The sequence below is a fragment of the Eutrigla gurnardus genome (assembly GCF_963514095.1).
Source record: "Eutrigla gurnardus genome assembly, chromosome: 9".
Classification (NCBI taxonomy): Eukaryota; Metazoa; Chordata; class Actinopteri; order Perciformes; family Triglidae; genus Eutrigla; species Eutrigla gurnardus.
The window spans coordinates 23,876,965-23,898,074 of NC_139923.1; the positions used below are offsets into that span (position 1 = coordinate 23,876,965).

Here is a 21,110-nt window from a genome sequence, read left to right on the forward strand (position 1 = left end):
TTATGAAGTCCTAATGTTCACGAAGCACAGTGTCTTACTTGTGATGCCTGTCCTACAGGAAACAACCTCAGGGCTGCTGGGGCGTCCGCAGCTCTGAGTCTCCACGCTCAGCTTGTATTCAGTGAAGTGACGAAGGTCGGACACAGTTAGATTACAACAGCTGATTGCTGAGCTGATCGTGCTATTGTTTAAAGCGACCTGGAAGCCAGAGTGTTGGCCGCTGGGTTTGTCCCAGGTCAGGATGACTTGTGCGTCTTTCGTGTTCGGACCGTTACATTTCAAGCTTTCCACCGGACCTGCATCTGCAGCATCAAACAGAAATGATTGTCAGAAAAAAAAATCTGAAGGCAGCAAATCTATGAGAGATGAATCGAGCCGTTATGACCATACCTGTGCAGTTGGAAATCCGTCTCGGAGCGCCTTCGGTCCCGTCAGAGGTCACTGTGGTGACACTGATGTCATAGAGTGTGCCGGGATTCAGGTTATCAATATTAGACAAGTTTTTTTCAATTAATTCATTAGTAATTGGCCCATCTGAGCTTTGCCAGGTCAGATTGTAACGATAGCTTGGCTTGTATTCCTCAGGCACAGCCCACATGACGTTGATGCTCTTCTCTTCTGGAGAAGCCATAAGAGACTTCACACTGAATGGTCCTGTTTGAAAGAGATTTCATTGAAAAAGGTGTAAATGTTACTCGACAGTTAAGATGAAACGTGACACAGCTTGTGCTTGCACATTGCTTACGTAAATAAAAACCTTACTTGTAGTGACCATGTGGATCTGAACCATCTCACTCTTAAAATCCATCACGCCCACTGTTGCTACAGAGAAGTTGTAGGAAGTGCCAGACAGCAGGGAGGTAAAAGTATGACTGGTGCTGGTGGTGTTGATTTGTCCTCCCTGGGGCGAAGGGTTAGTCAACTGGTATTGGAACATTGCACCCGTCATTAGGGGTGCTTCCTTCCACCTCAAGGCAATGGAGCTGGTGTTCTTCGCCAGGATGTCAATCGGCCCAGGAGGGTTAGGGACTAGAGGGGTGGAGTTGCAGGACGTGAACAAGCAGAGTATGGCTTTTCCAATGCATACCAGAACTTTACCATTGACAACTTCTCGTAAAAAATATCACCCTTAAGAAATGTACACTCTTCAGATTAGAGAAACTACCAAATATGTTGACGCCTTTAATTTTTGGGCAAAGATTTGTTATCATCTTGTGATAGCATGGTTGTGAGCAGAAACTCCCTGTTTATGCAATGAAGGAAGCTTCACTGACCTAAATTTAATGGGAAAACTTGCATTATGAACCTGTGTGATGCCAGAGAAGTGAAACTTCCCACGCCATTATGCATCATGTCCTTGAAAGCACCATCAAGGTTTGAGTCTCGAATGTCACACAAGCTTCAAAGTTAAGTAAATTGAATAAAAACCACTGGATGCCTGGAGGACAGGTGATCCAAAAAAACAAACTTTTAGAAAAAAAATAGCATATGCAAGTTGTTGTTTGATACATTCGATATAGGTGATTAGAAATCTAACAAATGTGTCATACTTACAAGTTGCGTTAGTAACGGATCCGGATGATGCATTGAAGGGTCCACTAAATGTGGTAACCACGGCGACGTAAAGCCTTCCAGCGGACAATTCTTCAAACAGAAAGGAGGTTTTGTCGGCGTCCAGCATGACCTCATTTGCTGTGGGCGTGCCGTTAAGGGAAACATTATATTGCTCCACTCTCCCAGGAGGTTTGGTCCATGACACCAGGATTGAACTATTGGAGCCCTGGCTGGAGATACTGGGCTGCACTGCCTCAGGCTCTATTATTGTGCAGAGAAGTAACGGTTACAAGCAGATCAACCACCACAACAATTTGAAATAAAGCGACAGAAATTACAGGGAGGAGTCTTACTAGTGTACTGAGAGGTGCAGTTTTCTTCCCCTTCGATGCCATTCGCTGCCCTCACAACGACACAGAAGGTGCAGTCGGTCCCGGGCGTGAGCTCCGACATGACGGCATTTTCTCCTGCAACGATTTTGTTTTCGGAGCCACAGCCTGTGGTCTTAATCAGATATGTGTATTCAGGCTTGTACTCCGCTGGTTTTGTCCAAACCAGATGTACAGCAGTTGTGTTTAAGGCTTCAGCTTCCAACTGTCCAACACTGAACGGACCTACAAACAGAGCAGGACATGTTTTATTGCCAATCAACATAAAGCACACCATCTTCTTCGTCAAATACTGCAGCATGCCCTTCAGTACAAAAAGGCTACAGAGACGGCTGATGTTTAAAGAGAAAATGACTGTTTTGTTCTTTATCCGTGCCAGGAGAATCATTCATGTGTCTGTGAGTGAGTGTGCACCTCCGTGTCTGTCCACGGCTAATCTCAGTGCAGAAAACTGAGTTTTATTTTGGAAAGATTGTAGAATGTGTCTTTTTTACGAAGACAAAGGCTGATTGCCTGAAGTGTGTTTTACGACACTTTACCTTGGTTACAGACACACCTGGCGGAGATCTGCACTCTAGTTTACTTTGGGGTTCATTTATCTATTTCCCAGGTGTAGTGACAGTATCTTGGATAGGACGTTCACGTACGTGTAAAGTAGGACACGGTCACAGGAGCCGCCTGAGTGCCATCTGCTGTCTGTGTGGTGACAGTGAAGCTGTAGTTGGTCCCAGAGAGAAGTCCAGTGATGGTGATGCTTTTGTTGGAGACAATTTTTTTGAATGAGTAGGTCTCCACCATATACGAGTAGTGAGGTTTGCTCTGCGGCTGTTCCCACTCCAAGGTCACTGCATCTGTGGTGATGTCTGTCTGTCTCAGCATGGTCACAGGATACGGTCCTGAGGGAACGAGACAGGTGAGATACAGTGGGACATGCCGAACAGGAACATGTGTTTTCAGATTTGGGCAAAATAGTATAAATGTGGAATGCTCAGGTGAGATTTCCATAATAAGTAATAATGTGATATAAACCATCTGGCTCATACAGCAGTTAAATAATATCACCATATGGCAGAATCTCTAAGAATAATCAAAAGTCAAATAATATTAAATTCATTATGATTATGAATTTTACAATATATATATATTTTTACAAAGATTTATTACATTTGGGATATCTTTGGGACTTGTCACTGTTGACATATTGTAATAAATAAATACATAAATAATGATTACGAACACTAAAGTATAACAACAAAAAAGAAAACCACACTTAGACAAACTTTAAAAATGTAAATAATAATAGTGATAACCGTGGCATGATTGAGTGAGTGTTAATGACACTCACTGGTATAGTTTTCTGTTGTCACTTCTGTGCTCTCATAGCTCCACACGCCTACAGTAACAACAGATATAGTGTGGGGGCTTCCGGACTCGAGGTGATCCAGCAGGAACCAGTTGTTTACAGTCGGAAAGGACCCGTTAACGCTGGACACACTGAAGTTGTATTGATTATGGTCCATGTCCTCTGGATCGGGCCAGGTGAAGTTGATGGAGTACACCGTCTGAGACACCACCGTGATGGGGCCTGGAGGGTTGGGAACTGAGCAGGAGAAGGAAAACCGCTTCATTATCGTTTCATTCAAATGCTGCTTTCTAAAAATCAACATACAGTAAGTCAACGTAACTCACAAGTTGCGTTGCAGACACTCGAGTTGCTACTCTCCAAAGGTCCACTCTTGGTGACGACTATGGCACAGTAGAGCACTCCTGGTGTCAGGTTCTCAAACTGTGTGTTGAAAGTGGCGTTGTTTACTTCTCTGGCGTTTCCCACTATTTGGCCGTCTCTGTGGAGCAGGACGGTGTAGCAGAGCACCTGCCCCCCTGCTTGTTTCCAGCTCACCGACATGGTGGTCGTGGTCCCCATGGCCATGATGTCAGAAACTGCGTCAGGCTCTGTAATGTAAATTTAGAAAAACTCTTTAGTATTAGCTCTGCATGAACAAATTCAATGGATTTGAAGACATCAAGTTCAAAGTTAAAAGAATAATTGTAACACAATTAAATACTACTGTACTGTAGTTGGTTCTACATGCAATCACAATTTAAGTGTATAATGGCTTCTGGGAGAAATTAATTCATTATTTGTAAGTAGGAACTAGAATTAACTGCAAAATAAAGGAGCGCTCTAGTGATTTTACACAAGAAGCTATATTTGAAGGATCTGTCACATGACTATGATATCTGGTCTTTCAAAATCTATTTTTGCACAAGAAGAGAAGAGAATCGGTATTTTCATCTTTTAACCAGCGGCAATGTTTGTATTTCAGGAGTTTCAAAGACGTACTTGTGTAACTTGACGTGTTCGCCACTGTGGACCTGACCCCTTCTACGACTGTAATCACATTAAAAGTGTACAGTTTTCCAGGGATCAGATGGAGGAAGGTGAAAGTCTCGTACTCAGTGGATTCATTCAGAAACACTGCGCCGTCCTGGAATGCTATCACCAGGTAGGAGTAGGAAGGTTTGTGATCAGGTGGTCTGTCCCACGACAGCCGGATGGCCGTTGTGTTGATTCCCTCCACCATGAGGTTGGTCACCGCGTTGGGCACTGCAGCAAATACAGCAGAGGTTTACGTGAGACCAAAGACCACAACAGGAAACGGCATTTAACATTTGTGCATGTTTAAACGCAAGGCCTTACTTTTTTCCCCCTCTTTATTGAACATACCACAAACATACAAAAGCTTGTAGAGGAGAAAACACAAGCAATACAATATAACATCGCAATCCTTTAGAAGAAAAAACTCAACAGAAAAAGAAGAAGGATTTATACAAAGTAAAGTAAAAATAAATATTTTCCAATCACCTATGCAAAAGCATTAGAATACAAAATGGAAAAGAAGGCAAGACCATGACATAAAGGAGTACATTTCAAAACAGTAAGAAACAAGATATATCGACATAAATCTTTTTCTCTATTTTGCTTTAATGTATTTTATAAGTGATGTAAAAGAAATATTTGAAATCATTTATAAACCAAATAAAGGAGGGTTTACTGTTTCTCCATTTGCTACAGTGAATATTATATTTTCCCATGTTAATAATCGTAAGGCCTTACTTGTGTAACTGAATGTCTGCTCCGCTGCGGATTCACTTCCTTCTGCCGCTATGGTTGTGACGGTGATAGTGTATCTGGTCCCTGGCTCCAGTCCGGGTACTTCAGTGCTGATATCGCTGACTGTTACTGGGTTAATCAGTGTTCCTGTGGCACTGTAGGTTTGAACCCGGTATTCGTAATACGTCTTGACTCCCTGCGGTTCGGACCATGTTACTTTTACTGAGGTGGTGGAATGAGGGCTGGCTGCAAGGTTCAAGACGGGGTTGGGCACTAGAAAGAAAATGACAAACAAGGGAAATGTTGATTAAAGGTAGGTACTGGCCAGATCAAACAATAGGTAAGTTATACAAATATTGCAAACATGAATTTAGATTTACTTACGGGTAAAAGCAGAATTATGGACGGCCGTGCTCTTTATATTCTGGGGTCCGATGGTGATTACAGTTATATTGTAGGAAGTTCCAGAGAGAAGAGAGGACAGCTCTGTGCTGTTGACCGAGGAGCTATCATGTTGTACTTCGCCACCCTCAGGCTGGTAGATGATATTGTAGCTGATGTTTGGAGCATCCTCCATCAAATCTGGAGTCGCCCACTGCAGATGGAGCGAAGAGTTTGTGATCCGACCGATGTTGATGGAACCAGGAGGCGTGGGCTCTGGGAGGTCGGAATAACAGGAGGACACACACTTATCACCTGTGTTTCTGTTGTTATTCAAGTCTGATCGGTTTCACATTCACAAAGCAAGTATAACTCTAACATCAGGCTTCACAAGAGCTGAAAACATAATAAACAGTACAGGCTGTTAAACTTACCAGTGGCGAATGAGCGCTGATCAGACGTGTCACTGAAGCCCCCAGCTACAGCGGCCACCGTGATGAAAAAGATTCTCCCAGGAGGTAAACCAGTAAAGACGATTGTGGGGGATGCTGTTATGTTGCTGTACATATATATCTGTTGCTCATTTGAGATGTTGACCATGTAGTGATCAACCCTCCCTGCAGGCAAAGTCCAGGAGATGTTCAGGGAATCGGTTCCTCGTGATGCCACTGTGATGTCCTCAGGCTTTACAGGCCCTGTCCAATAAAGGAGTAAAAGGTGGGTTCAGTTCCATGTCATGAAATCGTGGGGGAAAAAACACAATATCTAATTATCTATCTAATAACCATTTTATATATATATATATTATGACTATGAGTAATCCCATATTGGATATTTAAGATCCCTATATACCTTAACTTCTAATTAATCTAGTTTTAAAAGACATATAAATACGAGTAACATTGACATTATTTCAACTCAATGAATAACAATTTTACAGTAAATCGATTATCATAATCATTATTAAATCAACCAACTAATTGTTGCAGCTCCATGTGCATCATGATTGGTTGTTAACTTCTGGTTTTAGCTGCCTTTTAGGAACACCCTTAAAAAACCCAAATAAACACTTGATGAATGGTTTATAATACAATATAATAAGCAGATATATGTGTTAATTAATGCATCTGTAAACAACTATAACTCGTTCTGTGGGAATAAAATGGTTGGTGTATAAAAAAAATAACAATGTAATCATAGTATAATGTTTTCATGGGAGGTGTTTTACAAATACTGTACATTAATAAGCACAAATAGTCCTAATTTCTGGAATCTCATCGCTGCTGCAAATATACACTTTCCGAAATGATCATGATATTTCCTAAAAGTATGGACCTACTTGTGAAGGTAGTTATGAAGATTTCTTTTCCTTTGTTTGAGGGATAAACAGCAACAGCAGCCACAGAGATGTTGTAATGGAATCCAGGGGTTAAATTGTTGATAGTAAAGGCGGTATCAGTCGTGTTATTATTAAGGAGGACTCCTCCTGTCGTCCACTGAACTGTGTACGAAGTCGTATTGCCCTCTGGTGCAACCCAGTCCAGGGTCACAGACGATGTTGTGACAGTAATGATGGAGATATTCCTGACAGCAGCAGGTTCTGTGAATGCAAGAAAAACACAAGATGAGGGGAATACATTCATTTTAGCACAAACAGGAATAAATGAGAAACCTCTTGCATGACTTTCATCAGAAGTGTGCATTTTTACTGTGGAATAGAGTTAGCGTGGCTTACTCGTAACGGAGGTGAATGTGCGAGCCGCTCCTTCTGTCTCGTTGTCTCCGGCGACGGCAGTGATTGTGATTGTGTAGATGGTACCAGGGATCAGGTTTGACAGCACAGCAGAGGTGTTGTTAGTGGATAGGGTCATCGGCGCTCCATCATTGTGGTGCCACTCCACCTTGTACTTGAACACCTCACCAGGAGGTGGGTCCCAGTTCAGGGTGATGGAGGTGGTGTCTGTGGACACAGTGGGTTCCCTGATTTGACCAGGTCCTAAAGCAAAGAGGAGGAGGATATCGTTAGTGGTTCAGAAGAGAGAACCAAGATCCAATCATACTGTACACCTCTGTGAGTTAAAATCACTGCAGTCTTCTCCAGCAGGACTTCCTCAGCACATTTAAACGTCTACTTACTTGTGTATTGAGAAACAAGTGTACTCTCTCCATCAGTACTGCCATCATCTGTCACCGTAGTAACAGTTATTTCATACTGGACGCCAGCAGTCAGGTTAGTAATGGTCATATTTGTGTCAGAAACATTGACAGTCTCACTGAAATCCCCATGAGTCCACTGTACTCTATAGAAAGAGCTCTTTCCCAGTGGTTTAGTCCACATCAGAGATATAGAGGATGTTGTGACATTAGTGACAGTGAGGTTCCTGACTGGCTCTGTGAGAACAGAGAGGTGAACGCCATGGAGGAAAGATGACACAAGTTATCTTTGACAAGATACGGGAATAACTTCAGTCAAGTTTAAGTCCAAGTAGTCCGGTTTAAATGGAGGCTAACTAGAACTGATCAAATAGACACATATTACATGCAGATAGAGGACTAGAGCACATCTTACTTGTATACAGTGAAACGGTTATTGCTTCTCCTAAACTTTCCTGATCTCCAGCCACTGTAATGACAGTGAAGGTGTACCGCTCTCCTGCAGTCAGCTCAGTGACGTTTATGTACGTTTCATTCACAACGTGACTCTGATTCAAATCTCCAGCAGTCCACTGTACTCTGTAGAAATGACTATTTCCCTCTGGTTTGATCCACGTTAGAAACACAGAGGATGTTGTGATTACGTCGACAGTGAGGTTCCTGACTCCTTCAGGCTCTGTGAGGGAAAAAGGTGTTGTATGGGAAAATAAAGTCTTTGATCGTCACATAACAGCTAAATCAGAGACGTGTTGCACCAAAAACAAGACACCCAGCCTCGTCTTTAACCAGCGACCAAAACACCTCTGACCTCTGATAGGACAGCAGTTTGACAGAAAGACCTCCACGGATCCCCAACACTCTCACCTTAAAGGCAGAGTAGGTTATTTGGAAAAACCACAGAGACTTTGACTTTGAACGCATCGCCGATCCAGAAAAGTCCCACCCCTTCATTCAGATCTTCGTTCAAAGCCCCTCCCCCAAAACGCCAACCCAGTGATCGAGATCGGCAGAATGCACGCAATCAGGAAGAAAGCATTTACAGACAGACAGGACGTCCAATTATTTACTCTGGACCTACTTTTTTGATTGGACGGGGTTTTTACAGTCCTGCCACGGCCACAGATGATATTTTTTCAACTGGTTTATGTCAAACCATTTAATAAATTCAATGCTATCAGTATGTTACGAGGATTTCCAGTACAGAAAGTGTTTCTGACTAGAATCACCTACTCAACCTTTAAACGTCTACTTACTTGTGTATTGAGAAACAAGTGTACTCTCTCCATCAGTACTGCCATCATCTGTCACCGTAGTAACAGTTATTTCATACTGGACGCCAGCAGTCAGGTTAGTAATGGTCGTATTTGTGTCAGACACATTGACAGTCACACTGAAATCCCCATGAGTCCACTGTACTCTATAGAAAGAGCTCTTTCCCAGTGGTTTAGTCCACATCAGAGATATAGAGGATGTTGTGACATTAGTGACAGTCAGGTTCCTGACTGGCTCTGTGAGAACAGAGAGGTGAACGCCATGGAGGAAAGATGACACGAGTTATCTTTGACAAGATACAGGAATAACTTCAGTCAAGTTTAAGTCCAAGTCGTCCGGTTTAAATGGAGGCTAACTAGAACTGATCAAACAGACACATATAGTATTACATGCAGATAGAGGACTAGAGCACATCTTACTTGTATACAGTGAAACGGTTTTTGCCTCTCCTGAACTTTCCTGATCTCCAGCCACTGTAATGACAGTGAAGGTGTACCGCTCTCCTGCAGTCAGCTCAGTGACGTTTATGTACGTTTCATTCACAACGTGACTCTGATTCAAATCTCCAGCAGTCCACTGTACTCTGTAGAAATGACTATTTCCCTCTGGTTTGATCCACGTCAGAAACACAGAGGATGTTGTGATTACGTCGACAGTGAGGTTCCTGACTCCTTCAGGCTCTGTGAGGGAAAAAGGTGTTGTATGGGGAAATAAAGTCTTTGATCATCACATAACAGCTTAATCAGAGACGTGTTGCACCAGAAACAAGACACCCAGCCTCGTCTTTAACCAGCAACCAAAACACCTCTGACCTCTGATAGGACAGCAGTTTGACAGAAAGACCTCCACGGATCCCCGAGCCTCTCACCTTAAAGGCAGAGTAGGTCATTTGGAAAAACCACAGAGACTTTGACTTTGAACGCATCGCCGATCCAAAAAAGTGTCAACCCTTCATTCAGATGTTCGTTCAAAGCCCCTCCCCCAAAACGCCAACCGAGTGATCGAGATCGGCAGAGTGCACGCAATCAGGAAGTAAGCATTTACAGACAGGCAGGCCGTCCAATTATTTACTCTGGGCCTACTTTTTTAATTGATCGGGTTTTTACAGTCCTGCCACGGCCACAGATGATATTTTTTCAATTGGTTTATGTCAAACCATTTAATAAATTCAATGCTATCAGTATGTTACGAGGATTTCAAGTACAGAAAGTGTTTCAGACTAGGATCACCTACTCAACCTTTAAACAACTACTTACTTGTGTATTGAGAAACAAGTGTACTCTCTCCATCAGTACTGCCATCATCTGTCACCGTAGTAACAGTTATTTCATACTGGACGCCAGCAGTCAGGTTAGTTATGGTCATATATGTGTCAGACACATTGACAGTGTCACTGAAATCCCCATGAGTCCACTGTACTCTATAGAAAGAGCTCTTTCCCAGTGGTTTAGTCCACATCAGAGATATAGAGGATGTTGTGACATTAGTGACAGTGAGGTTCCTGACTGGCTCTGTGAGAACAGAGAGGTGAACGCCATGGAGGAAAGATGACACGAGTTATCTTTGACGAGATACGGGAATAACTTCAGTCAAGTTTAAGTCCTAGTCGTCCGGTTTAAATGGAGGCTAACTAGAACTGATCAAATAGACACATATAGTATTACATGCAGATAGAGGACTAGAGCACATCTTACTTGTATACAGTGAAACGGTTTTTGCCTCTCCTAAACTTTCCTGATCTCCAGCCACTGTAATGACAGTGAAGGTGTACCGCTCTCCTGCAGTCAGCTCAGTGACGTTTATGTACGTTTCATTCACAACGTGACTCTGATTCAAATCTCCAGCAGTCCACTGTACTCTGTAGAAATGACTATTTCCCTCTGGTTTGATCCACGTCAGAAACACAGAGGATGTTGTGATTACGTCGACAGTGAGGTTCCTGACTCCTTCAGGCTCTGTGAGGGAAAAAGGTGTTGTATGGGGAAATAAAGTCTTTGATCGTCACATAACAGCTTAATCAGAGACGTGTTGCACCAAAAACAAGACACCCAGCCTCGTCTTTAACCAGCGACCAAAACACCTCTGACCTCTGATAGGACAGCAGTTTGACAGAAAGACCTCCACGGATCCCCAACACTCTCACCTTAAAGGCAGAGTCATTTGGAAAAACCACAGAGACTTTGACTTTGAACGCATCGCCGATCCAAAAAAGTGTCAACCCTTCATTCAGGCCTTTGTTCAAAGCCCCTCCCCCAAAACGCCAACGGAGTGATCGAGATCGGCAGAATGCACGCAATCAGGAAGTTAGCATTGACAGACAGGCAGGCCGTCCAATTATTTATTCTGGACCTACTTTTTTGATTGGACAGGGTTTTTACAGTCCTGCCACGGCCACAGATGATATTTTTTCAAGTGGTTTATGTCAAACCATTTAATATATTCAATGCTATCAGTATGTTACGAGGATTTCAAGTACAGAAAGTGTTTCTGACTAGAATCACCTTCTCAACCTTTAAACGACTACTTACTTGTGTATTGAGAAACAAGTGTACTCTCTCCATCAGTACTGCCATCATCTGTCACCGTAGTAACAGTTATTTCATACTGGACGCCAGCAGTCAGGTTAGTTATGGTCATATATGTCTCAGACACATTGACAGTCTCACTGAAATCCCCATGAGTCCACTGTACTCTATAGAAAGAGCTCTTTCCCAGTGGTTTAGTCCACATCAGAGATATAGAGGATGTTGTGACATTAGTGACAGTGAGGTTCCTGACTGGCTCTGTGAGAACAGAGAGGTGAACGCCATGGAGGAAAGATGACACAAGTTATCTTTGACGAGATACGGGAATAACTTCAGTCAAGTTTAAGTCCAAGTCGTCCAGTTTAAATGGAGGCTAACTAGAACTGATCAAATACATACATATTACATGCAGATAGAGGACTAGAGCACATCTTACTTGTATACAGTGAAACGGTTTTTGCCTCTCCTGAACTTTCCTGATCTCCAGCCACTGTAATGACAGTGAAGGTGTACCGCTCTCCTGCAGTCAGCTCAGTGACGTTTATGTACGTTTCATTCACAAGGTGACTCTGATTCAAATCTCCAGCACTCCACTGTACTCTGTAGAAATGACTATTTCCCTCTGGTTTGACCCACGTCAGAAACACAGAGGATGTTGTGATTACGTCGACAGTGAGGTTCCTGACTCCTTCAGGCTCTGTGAGGGAAAAAGGTGTTGTATGGGGAAATAAAGTCTTTGATCATCACATAACAGCTAAATCAGAGACGTGTTGCACCTGAAACAAGACACCCAGCCTCGTCTTTAACCAGCGACCAAAACACCTCTGACCTCTGATAGGACAGCAGTTTGACAGAAAGACCTCCACGGATCCCCGAGCCTCTCACCTTAAAGGCAGAGTAGGTCATTTGGAAAAACCACAGTCTTTGACTTTGAACGCACCGCCGATCCAAAAAAGTGTCAACCCTTCATTCAGATCTTCGTTCAAAGCCCCTCCCCCAAAACGCCAACCGAGTGATCGAGATCGGCAGAGTGCACGCAATCAGGAAGTAAGCATTGACAGACAGGCAGGCCGTCCAATTATTTATTCTGGACCTACTTTTTTGATTGGACAGGGTTTTTACAGTCCTGCCATGGCCACAGACGATATTTTTTCAATTGGTTTATGTCAAACCATTTAATATATTCAATGCTATCAGTATGTTACGAGGATTTCAAGTACAGAAAGTGTTTCTGACTAGAATCACCTACTCAACCTTTAAACGACTACTTACTTGTGTATTGAGAAACAAGTGTACTCTCTCCATCAGTACTGCCATCATCTGTCACCGTAGTAACAGTTATTTCATACTGGACGCCAGCAGTCAGGTTAGTTATGGTCATATATGTGTCAGACACATTGACAGTGTCACTGAAATCCCCATGAGTCCACTGTACTCTATAGAAAGAGCTCTTTCCCAGTGGTTTAGTCCACATCAGAGATATAGAGGATGTTGTGACATTAGTGACAGTGAGGTTCCTGACTGGCTCTGTGAGAACAGAGAGGTGAACGCCATGGAGGAAAGATGACACAAGTTATCTTTGACGAGATACGGCAATAACTTCAGTGAAGTTTAAGTCCAAGTCGTCCGGTTTAAATGGAGGCTAACTAGAACTGATCAAATACATACATATTACATGCAGATAGAGGACTAGAGCACATCTTACTTGTATACAGTGAAACGGTTTTTGCCTCTCCTAAACTTTCCTGATCTCCAGCCACTGTAATGACAGTGAAGGTGTACCGCTCTCCTGCAGTCAGCTCAGTGACGTTTATGTACGTTTCATTCACAACGTGACTCTGATTCAAATCTCCAGCAGTCCACTGTACTCTGTAGAAATGACTATTTCCCTCTGGTTTGATCCACGTCAGAAACACAGAGGATGTTGTGATTACGTCGACAGTGAGGTTCCTGACTCCGTCAGGCTCTGTGAGGGAAAAAGGTGTTGTATGGGGAAATAAAGTCTTTGATCGTCACATAACAGCTTAATCAGAGACGTGTTGCACCAGAAACAAGACACCCAGCCTCGTCTTTAACCAGTGACCAAAACACCTCTGACCTCTGATAGGACAGCAGTTTGACAGAAAGACCTCCACGGATCCCCAACCCTCTCACCTTAAAGGCAGAGTAATTTGGAAAAACCACAGAGACTTTGACTTTGAACGCATCGCCGATCCAAAAAAGTGTCAACCCTTCATTCAGATCTTCGTTCAAAGCCCCTCCCCCAGAACGCCAACCGAGTGATCGAGATCGGCAGAGTGCACGCAATCAGGAAGTAAGCATTGACAGACAGGCAGGCCGTCCAATTATTTATTCTGGACCTACTTTTTTGATTGGACAGGGTTTTTACAGTCCTGCCACGGCCACAGATGATATTTTTTCAAGTGGTTTATGTCAAACCATTTAATATATTCAATGCTATCAGTATGTTACGAGGATTTCAAGTACAGAAAGTGTTTCTGACTAGAATCACCTACTCAACCTTTAAACGACTACTTACTTGTGTATTGAGAAACAAGTGTACTCTCTCCATCAGTACTGCCATCATCTGTCACCGTAGTAACAATTATTTCATACTGGACGCCAGGAGTCAGGTTAGTAATGGTCGTATTTGTGTCAGACACATTGACAGTCACACTGAAATCCCCATGAGTCCACTGTACTCTATAGAAAGAGCTCTTTCCCAGTGGTTTAGTCCACATCAGAGATATAGAGGATGTTGTGACATTAGTGACAGTGAGGTTCCTGACTGGCTCTGTGAGAACAGAGAGGTGAACGCCATGGAGGAAAGATGACACAAGTTATCTTTGACGAGATACGGGAATAACTTCAGTCAAGTTTAAGTCCAAGTCGTCCGGTTTAAATGGAGGCTAACTAGAACTGATCAAATAGATACATATTACATGCAGATAGAGGACTAGAGCACATCTTACTTGTATACAGTGAAACGGTTTTTGCCTCTCCTAAACTTTCCTGATCTCCAGCCACTGTAATGACAGTGAAGGTGTACCGCTCTCCTGCAGTCAGCTCAGTGACGTTTATGTACGTTTCATTCACAACGTGACTCTGATTCAAATCTCCAGCAGTCCACTGTACTCTGTAGAAATGACTATTTCCCTCTGGTTTGATCCACGTCAGAAAGACAGAGGATGTTGTGATTACGTCGACAGTGAGGTTCCTGACTCCTTCAGGCTCTGTGAGGGAAAAAGGTGTTGTATGGGGAAATAAAGTCTTTGATCATCACATAACAGCTAAATCAGAGACGTGTTGCACCTGAAACAAGACACCCAGCCTCGTCTTTAACCAGCAACCAAAACACCTCTGACCTCTGATAGGACAGCAGTTTGACAGAAAGACCTCCACGGATCCCCGAGCCTCTCACCTTAAAGGCAGAGTAGGTCATTTGGAAAAACCACAGAGAGTTTGACTTTGAATGCAACGCCAATCCAAGAGTCCTGCCCCTTCATTCAGACCTTTGTTCAAAGCCCCTCCCCCAGAACGCCAAACGAGTGATCGCGATCAGCAGAATGCACGCAATCAGGAAGTAAGCATTTATAGACAGGCAGGCCGTCCAATTATTTACTCTGGACCTACTTTTTTGATTGGACGGGGTTTTTACAGTCCTGCCACGGCCACAGATGATATTTTTTCAATTGGTTGATGTCAGAGCATTTCATTTATTCATTGCTATCAGTATGTTACGAAGATTTCAAGTAATATAACAGAAGGTGTTTCTGACTAGAATCACCTTCTCAACCTTTAAACGACTACTTACTTGTGTATTGAGTAACAAGTGTACTCTCTCCATCAGTACTGCCATCATCTGTCACCGTAGTAACAGTTATTTCATACTGGACGCCAGCAGTCAGGTTAGTAATGGTCGTATTTGTGTCAGACACATTGACAGTTTCACTGAAATCCCCGTGAGTCCACTGTACTCTATAGAAAGAGCTCTTTCCCAGTGGTTTAGTCCACATCAGAGATATAGAGGATGTTGTGACATTAGTGACAGTGAGGTTCCTGACTGGCTCTGTGAGAACAGAGAGGTGAACGCCATGGAGGAAAGATGACACAAGTTATCTTTGACGAGATACGGCAATAACTTCAGTCAAGTTTAAGTCCAAGTCGTCCGGTTTAAATGGAGGCTAACTAGAACTGATCAAATAGACACATATAACATTACATGCAGATAGAGGACTAGAGCACATCTTACTTGTATACAGTGAAACGGTTATTGCTTCTCCTAAACTTTCCTGATCTCCAGCCACTGTAATGACAGTGAAGGTGTACCGCTCTCCTGCAGTCAGCTCAGTGACGTTTATGTACGTTTCATTCACAACGTGACTCTGATTCAAATCTCCAGCAGTCCACTGTACTCTGTAGAAATGACTATTTCCCTCTGGTTTGACCCACGTCAGCAACACAGAGGATGTTGTGATTACGTCGACAGTGAGGTTCCTGACTCCTTCAGGCTCTGTGAGGAAAAAGGTGTTGTACGGGGAAATAAAGTCTTTGATCGTCACATAACAGCTTAATCAGAGACGTGTTGCACCAGAAACAAGACACCCAGCCTCGTCTTTAACCAGCAACCAAAACACCTCTGACCTCTGATAGCACAGCAGTTTGACAGAAAGACCTCCACGGATCCCCGAGTCTCTCACCTTAAAGGCAGAGTAGGTCATTTGGAAAAACCACAGAGAGTTTGACTTTGAATGCAACGCCAATCCCAGAAAGTCCCACCCCTTCATTCAGACCTTTGTTCAAAGCCCCTCCCCCAGAACGCCAAACGAGTGATCGAGATCGGCAGAGTGCACGCAATCAGGAAGTAAGCATTGACAGACAGGCAGGCCGTCCAATTATTTACTCTGGACTTACTTTTTTGATTGGACGGGGTTTTTACAGTCCTGCCATGGCCACAGATGATATTTTTTCAATTGGTTGATGTCAGAGCATTTCATTTATTCATTGCTATCAGTATGTTACGAAGATTTCAAGTAATATAACAGAAGGTGTTTCTGACTAGAATCACTTACTCAACCTTTAAACGACTACTTACTTGTGTATTGAGAAACAAGTGTACTCTCTCCATCAGTACTGCCATCATCTGTCACCGCAGTAACAGTTATTTCATACTGGACGCCAGCAGTCAGGTTAGTAATGGTCATATATGTGTCAGACACATTGACAGTCTCACTGAAATCCCCATGAGTCCACTGTACTCTATAGAAAGAGCTCTTTCCCAGTGGTTTAGTCCACATCAGAGATATAGAGGATGTTGTGACATTAGTGACAGTGAGGTTCCTGACTGGCTCTGTGAGAACAGAGAGGTGAACGCCATGGAGGAAAGATGACATGAGTTATCTTTGACGAGATACGGAATAACTTCAGTCAAGTATAAGTCCAAGTCGTCCGGTTTAAATGGAGGCTAACTAGAACTGATAAAAGACACATATAGTATTACATGCAGATAGAGGACTAGAGCACATCTTACTTGTATACAGTGAAACGGTTTTTGCCTCTCCTGAACTTTCCTGATCTCCAGCCACTGTAATGACAGTGAAGGTGTACCGCTCTCCTGCAGTCAGCTCAGTGACGTTTATGTACGTTTCATTCACAACGTGACTCAAATCTCCAGCAGTCCACTGTACTCTGTAGAAATGACTATTTCCCTCTGGTTTGACCCACGTCAGAAACACAGAGGATGTTGTGATTACGTCGACAGTGAGGTTCCTGACTCCTTCAGGCTCTGTGAGGGAAAAAGGTGTTGTATGGGGAAATAAAGTCTTTGATCGTCACATAACAGCTAAATCAGAGATGTGTTGCACCTGAAACAAGACACCCAGCCTTGTCTTTAACCAGCAACCAAAACACCTCTGACTTCCACCTTTGACAGTCTTCAGCAGACTCTGACTTTATAAATCACATTTAAAGGACTACTTACTTGTGTATTGAGAAACAAGTGTACTCTCTCCATCAGTACTGCCATCATCTGTCACCGTAGTAACAGTTATTTCATACTGGACGCCAGCAGTCAGGTTAGTAATGGTCGTATTTGTGTCAGACACATTGACAGTCTCACTGAAATCCCCATGAGTCCACTGTACTCTATAGAAAGAGCTCTTTCCCAGTGGTTTTGTCCACATCAGAGATATAGAGGATGTTGTGACATTAGTGACAGTCAGGTTCCTGACTACTTCAGGCTCTGTGAGTGACAGGGGTGATATGGCAAAGATTTTTTTAGTGACATCATACAAAGCTTTAAGTTTTTACTCTGTACACAAAATTCTTCTTTGAATTAAGATCACGCTAGAAACGGTGCAAACAGTTCTCTATTCTTCCTGCTAAGTTGCAGCTGGAATACGGCTTGGCTCTATTTTTGTTCGACTCTCAGCTGGTGGCACCGCCACACTTCTTCGGGTCTTGAGAGGTGACCAAATCTCATTTCAGCTGCTGTATCCATGACCTCATTCTTTGGGTCCCAATCCAGTTCTTGAGCTTCTAATAAGAGGTGCCTTGTCATCACCATGGTGCAGTACAAAACCCCCACCTGCATATCTCTTAGATACCTACTTCCTTCATTCAGAGGGGTTGTCATCCTTCATTTTACCCAGACAAGTTAACTTTATCTGGCTAATAATATACTTGCCCACGTCATACTTTTGAAAACTGTGTGATCCTTTGTGAGGCCGTGCTATAAGCTACATGCTAACGTGACCTGATGGTGGCGCTAGAAGAAAAGTAAGAGGATCACGATAGTTACTTTGATTTATCCTGAACGAGGCATGAAAATGTCCACCAAATTCCATGCAAACCCATCCAAATGTTTTTGAGATCACTACTAATAGTTGCGCTAGAAGGAAAAGTCAGGTGATCGCGAACGTCAGTCGGCATCATCCTCTGGAAACCATGAATGTCTGCACAAATTGTCATCGCAACCCACTAAGTAGTTTATTTCAATAAATAAATAAAATAAATATCCAACAAAGGCTCCTGAACTCTAAAGATACATTAAAGAGATGATCCATCAACAATGAGCCAAATATCTAGAGCTACAACCCGGATCCAGAACAAAAAAGGTAAACCTACACTTGTGTGTGAGGAGAGCACAGTTGCCCATCCAAAAAACGGTAAAAAGCTGTAAAGTAAAACTGCATTACTTGTGACTGAGGTGAATGTGCGAGGGTCTCCTTCTGTCTCATTGTCCCCGGCAACCGTAATGACTGTGACCGTGTAGCTGGTCCCAGGGATCAGAGGTGATAACACGGCAAAGGTATCGTACGTAAATATCATTATCGGAGCTCCATCACTGTGCCACTCCACCTTGTACTTGAACACCTCACCAGGAGGTGAGGTCCAATTCAAAAAGATGGAGGATGTGTTTGTGGACACAGTGATTTCAACAACGTCACCTGGTCCTAATGCAAGGAGGAGGAGAGGAGAAATAATAAATATAAAATAAAAAATCCCCGTAAATCCGTCAAATTACATAGAATGTGGTATTGAGTTTTTGAAGCCCTGTTCTTCTCATGCAATTGGTAAGTGACAAATAAAAACAATGGCTGCAGAGTGCAATTCATATACGACAAAGAACATGAATACCACTTTATAGGAGAACCAGTTTGATGTAAATAGCTTTGACTACCTTTTTACAATGTAAGCCAAAATCAAAGGCGTACTTACTTGTGAACAAAGAAACAGTGACTTCCTTTCCTTTAGTGAGGTGGTCCTCTGCCACTGCAGTGACCGTTACGGTGTAATTGGTCCCGGGAGTCAGGCCAGTGATTGTTATAGATGTGTCAGTCTTATTTTCTTTCCCACCAGTCCACTGGACAATATAGAAAGAGATGTTTCCCGCTGGTTTAGTCCACATCAGAGATATCGAGGTTGTTGTGACATCAGTGGCACGGAGGTTCACGACTTCTCCGGGCTCTGTGAGTAAAAGAGAAGAATTCATATTCCACATTCTGATCGTAGACGTGGTTTCAGTCTGGAATATAAGCAAATCAACAAAGTAAATACGTAAAGTAAACACACGTACTCGTCGTAACCTCCGTGCAGCAGTTCAAACACTGGAGGAAGATTGGAAAGGTTGTTCCAGGACTCAAACCAGTTAATGAACTGTTTCCAAAGAGACCGTTCCCAGTGGAGATGTTGCAGTTTGGTCTGGATTCAAACGTGACTGATGTTGTTGTTGTTACTGTTGTTAAGTTTTCTGTTTCACTGCTGCTGCATTTGTTGCCTAAGAGGAAGAAGAAGAAGAAGAAGAAGAAGAAGAAGAAGAAGAAGAAGAAGAAGAAGAAGAAGAAGAAGAAGAAAAGAAATGAGCAAAACAGCAGAGATGCAGAGATATTAACAGGAGTGACGTTATAAACAATCTTATTCTGAATTCAAAATACAGTATGTAGCTCGACAACATAAAGAATGTGTGTACTTACTGGCGCATCCTGCTCGGGAGGTCTGCGGAGATAAGGACAGAGAAAAGCAAATTCAATTCTCTTACACCAGCAGAGGTCAGCATTGTGTTTAAAACAGCTTTAAGGCTTCAACTAGAAACCCAACCACCTGTTAAATAAACACAACTGATGGTACTGTTAAATATGCAATGTTTCTTTCAGCTCTTCCAGTAAAGCATCGCGTGATGCGTGTTTCACGCGTGTTGCACCCTTAATAGGGCCGGGTACCACCCTCAAACAGCGCTGATTATGAAAAAGGCTTTGATCATATGTTTCCTGATTTAGATCATGTGTGAAGGTCCAAACATGCTTATATTAAATAACCAAGATCAAGTCTGATATCGGCACAGATGCTTTGATAGTTTATGAATTCATTTTATTGACCGAATGCAAGTAAAACGTATAAATCAGCCTGGAAAATAAACACTGTGTAATAATGATAATACACCTGTAGTTCATATTGTTCAGAAGAGAAAAAAAGATAATGGGATTATCAATAAAGTCCCATTGTTCCTTGGTGAAAGGAACAAAGTTTGTGTGTCAGTACAAGCAAGAAAGTAGATCCTGGTAACACCCGAATAATCAATATGTGACCTCAGTTCATGATAAGCCGACAATGCCGTTCTTCCTACTTTCCTCTGGATGTCTCATCTTCATCATGCTCCAAAAAAAACAGCAAACAACAATATAACACACTCACATGTGTCCACACACCTTCCAACTCTCTGTTTCCCATCGTGACTCTCCTTTGTGTCGCTCCCATTCCACATTACTTATTAGCCAGAAAACCTAAATCAGTCCGGAGTGGCTCGCTGACATGTTGCCTTTCAGTCTGTTTACCACACAGCTAAACATTAAACACATGGCATCATTGCTCAAACCCGCACCATTCTCTCCAGCATAAAGGATAACTGACAGGGTCGAACATTAACTCCTGATCATGACTGAATGGGAGAAGTCCTCCACATCAAACCAGGTTGTACTTGGAAATTAAATACGTCAATGATCAATATCACATTGAACACGATAATATCGACAATATTGCTCTAAATATCAAGAAGGAAGAGGATTTTACGACAAGGCCGTTATAAGGAGCTAAGCGTTTTTTATTTCTTATATTCAGAATTATACTTGCATTGTAAAATCCATAGAGCATACTTTGGCTAAATGTATTGCTAATAAAGGCAAATCTGAATTTTATACAGAACTCGTAGAAAGAAAAAGGTCT

The 21,110-nt window shown here is 42.7% G+C and overlaps 1 protein-coding gene across 5 annotated transcripts in view; it reads right to left on the reverse strand.

Annotated features, from left to right (window-relative positions):
- Positions 1 to 21,110, reverse strand: part of LOC311017993 (receptor-type tyrosine-protein phosphatase beta) — a 37,189-nt gene that overhangs the window by 5,348 nt on the left and 10,731 nt on the right. For 2 of the 5 annotated variants that reach the window (XM_084016706.1, XM_084016710.1), the window contains exons 2-36: positions 19,865 to 19,886; positions 19,468 to 19,668; positions 19,110 to 19,358; positions 18,587 to 18,844; positions 17,371 to 17,631; positions 16,921 to 17,175; positions 16,486 to 16,740; positions 15,643 to 15,903; positions 15,205 to 15,459; positions 14,363 to 14,623; positions 13,930 to 14,184; positions 13,096 to 13,356; positions 12,663 to 12,917; positions 11,827 to 12,087; positions 11,394 to 11,648; positions 10,560 to 10,820; positions 10,122 to 10,376; positions 9,285 to 9,545; positions 8,847 to 9,101; positions 8,009 to 8,269; positions 7,576 to 7,830; positions 7,175 to 7,435; positions 6,779 to 7,039; positions 5,874 to 6,134; positions 5,443 to 5,715; positions 5,062 to 5,331; positions 4,288 to 4,551; positions 3,633 to 3,896; positions 3,289 to 3,543; positions 2,591 to 2,839; positions 1,908 to 2,168; positions 1,555 to 1,815; positions 763 to 1,029; positions 391 to 654; positions 39 to 302 (exon numbers count right to left, since the gene is read on the reverse strand). In XM_084016706.1, the coding sequence (XP_083872832.1) occupies positions 39 to 302; positions 391 to 654; positions 763 to 1,029; positions 1,555 to 1,815; positions 1,908 to 2,168; positions 2,591 to 2,839; positions 3,289 to 3,543; positions 3,633 to 3,896; positions 4,288 to 4,551; positions 5,062 to 5,331; positions 5,443 to 5,715; positions 5,874 to 6,134; positions 6,779 to 7,039; positions 7,175 to 7,435; positions 7,576 to 7,830; positions 8,009 to 8,269; positions 8,847 to 9,101; positions 9,285 to 9,545; positions 10,122 to 10,376; positions 10,560 to 10,820; positions 11,394 to 11,648; positions 11,827 to 12,087; positions 12,663 to 12,917; positions 13,096 to 13,356; positions 13,930 to 14,184; positions 14,363 to 14,623; positions 15,205 to 15,459; positions 15,643 to 15,903; positions 16,486 to 16,740; positions 16,921 to 17,175; positions 17,371 to 17,631; positions 18,587 to 18,844; positions 19,110 to 19,358; positions 19,468 to 19,668; positions 19,865 to 19,886 (8,788 nt within the window). The remainder of the gene's footprint in view (positions 1 to 38; positions 303 to 390; positions 655 to 762; positions 1,030 to 1,554; positions 1,816 to 1,907; positions 2,169 to 2,590; positions 2,840 to 3,288; positions 3,544 to 3,632; positions 3,897 to 4,287; positions 4,552 to 5,061; positions 5,332 to 5,442; positions 5,716 to 5,873; positions 6,135 to 6,778; positions 7,040 to 7,174; positions 7,436 to 7,575; positions 7,831 to 8,008; positions 8,270 to 8,846; positions 9,102 to 9,284; positions 9,546 to 10,121; positions 10,377 to 10,559; positions 10,821 to 11,393; positions 11,649 to 11,826; positions 12,088 to 12,662; positions 12,918 to 13,095; positions 13,357 to 13,929; positions 14,185 to 14,362; positions 14,624 to 15,204; positions 15,460 to 15,642; positions 15,904 to 16,485; positions 16,741 to 16,920; positions 17,176 to 17,370; positions 17,632 to 18,586; positions 18,845 to 19,109; positions 19,359 to 19,467; positions 19,669 to 19,864; positions 19,887 to 21,110) is intronic. The other 3 variants (XM_084016708.1, XM_084016707.1, XM_084016709.1) reach the window with 3 other exon arrangements.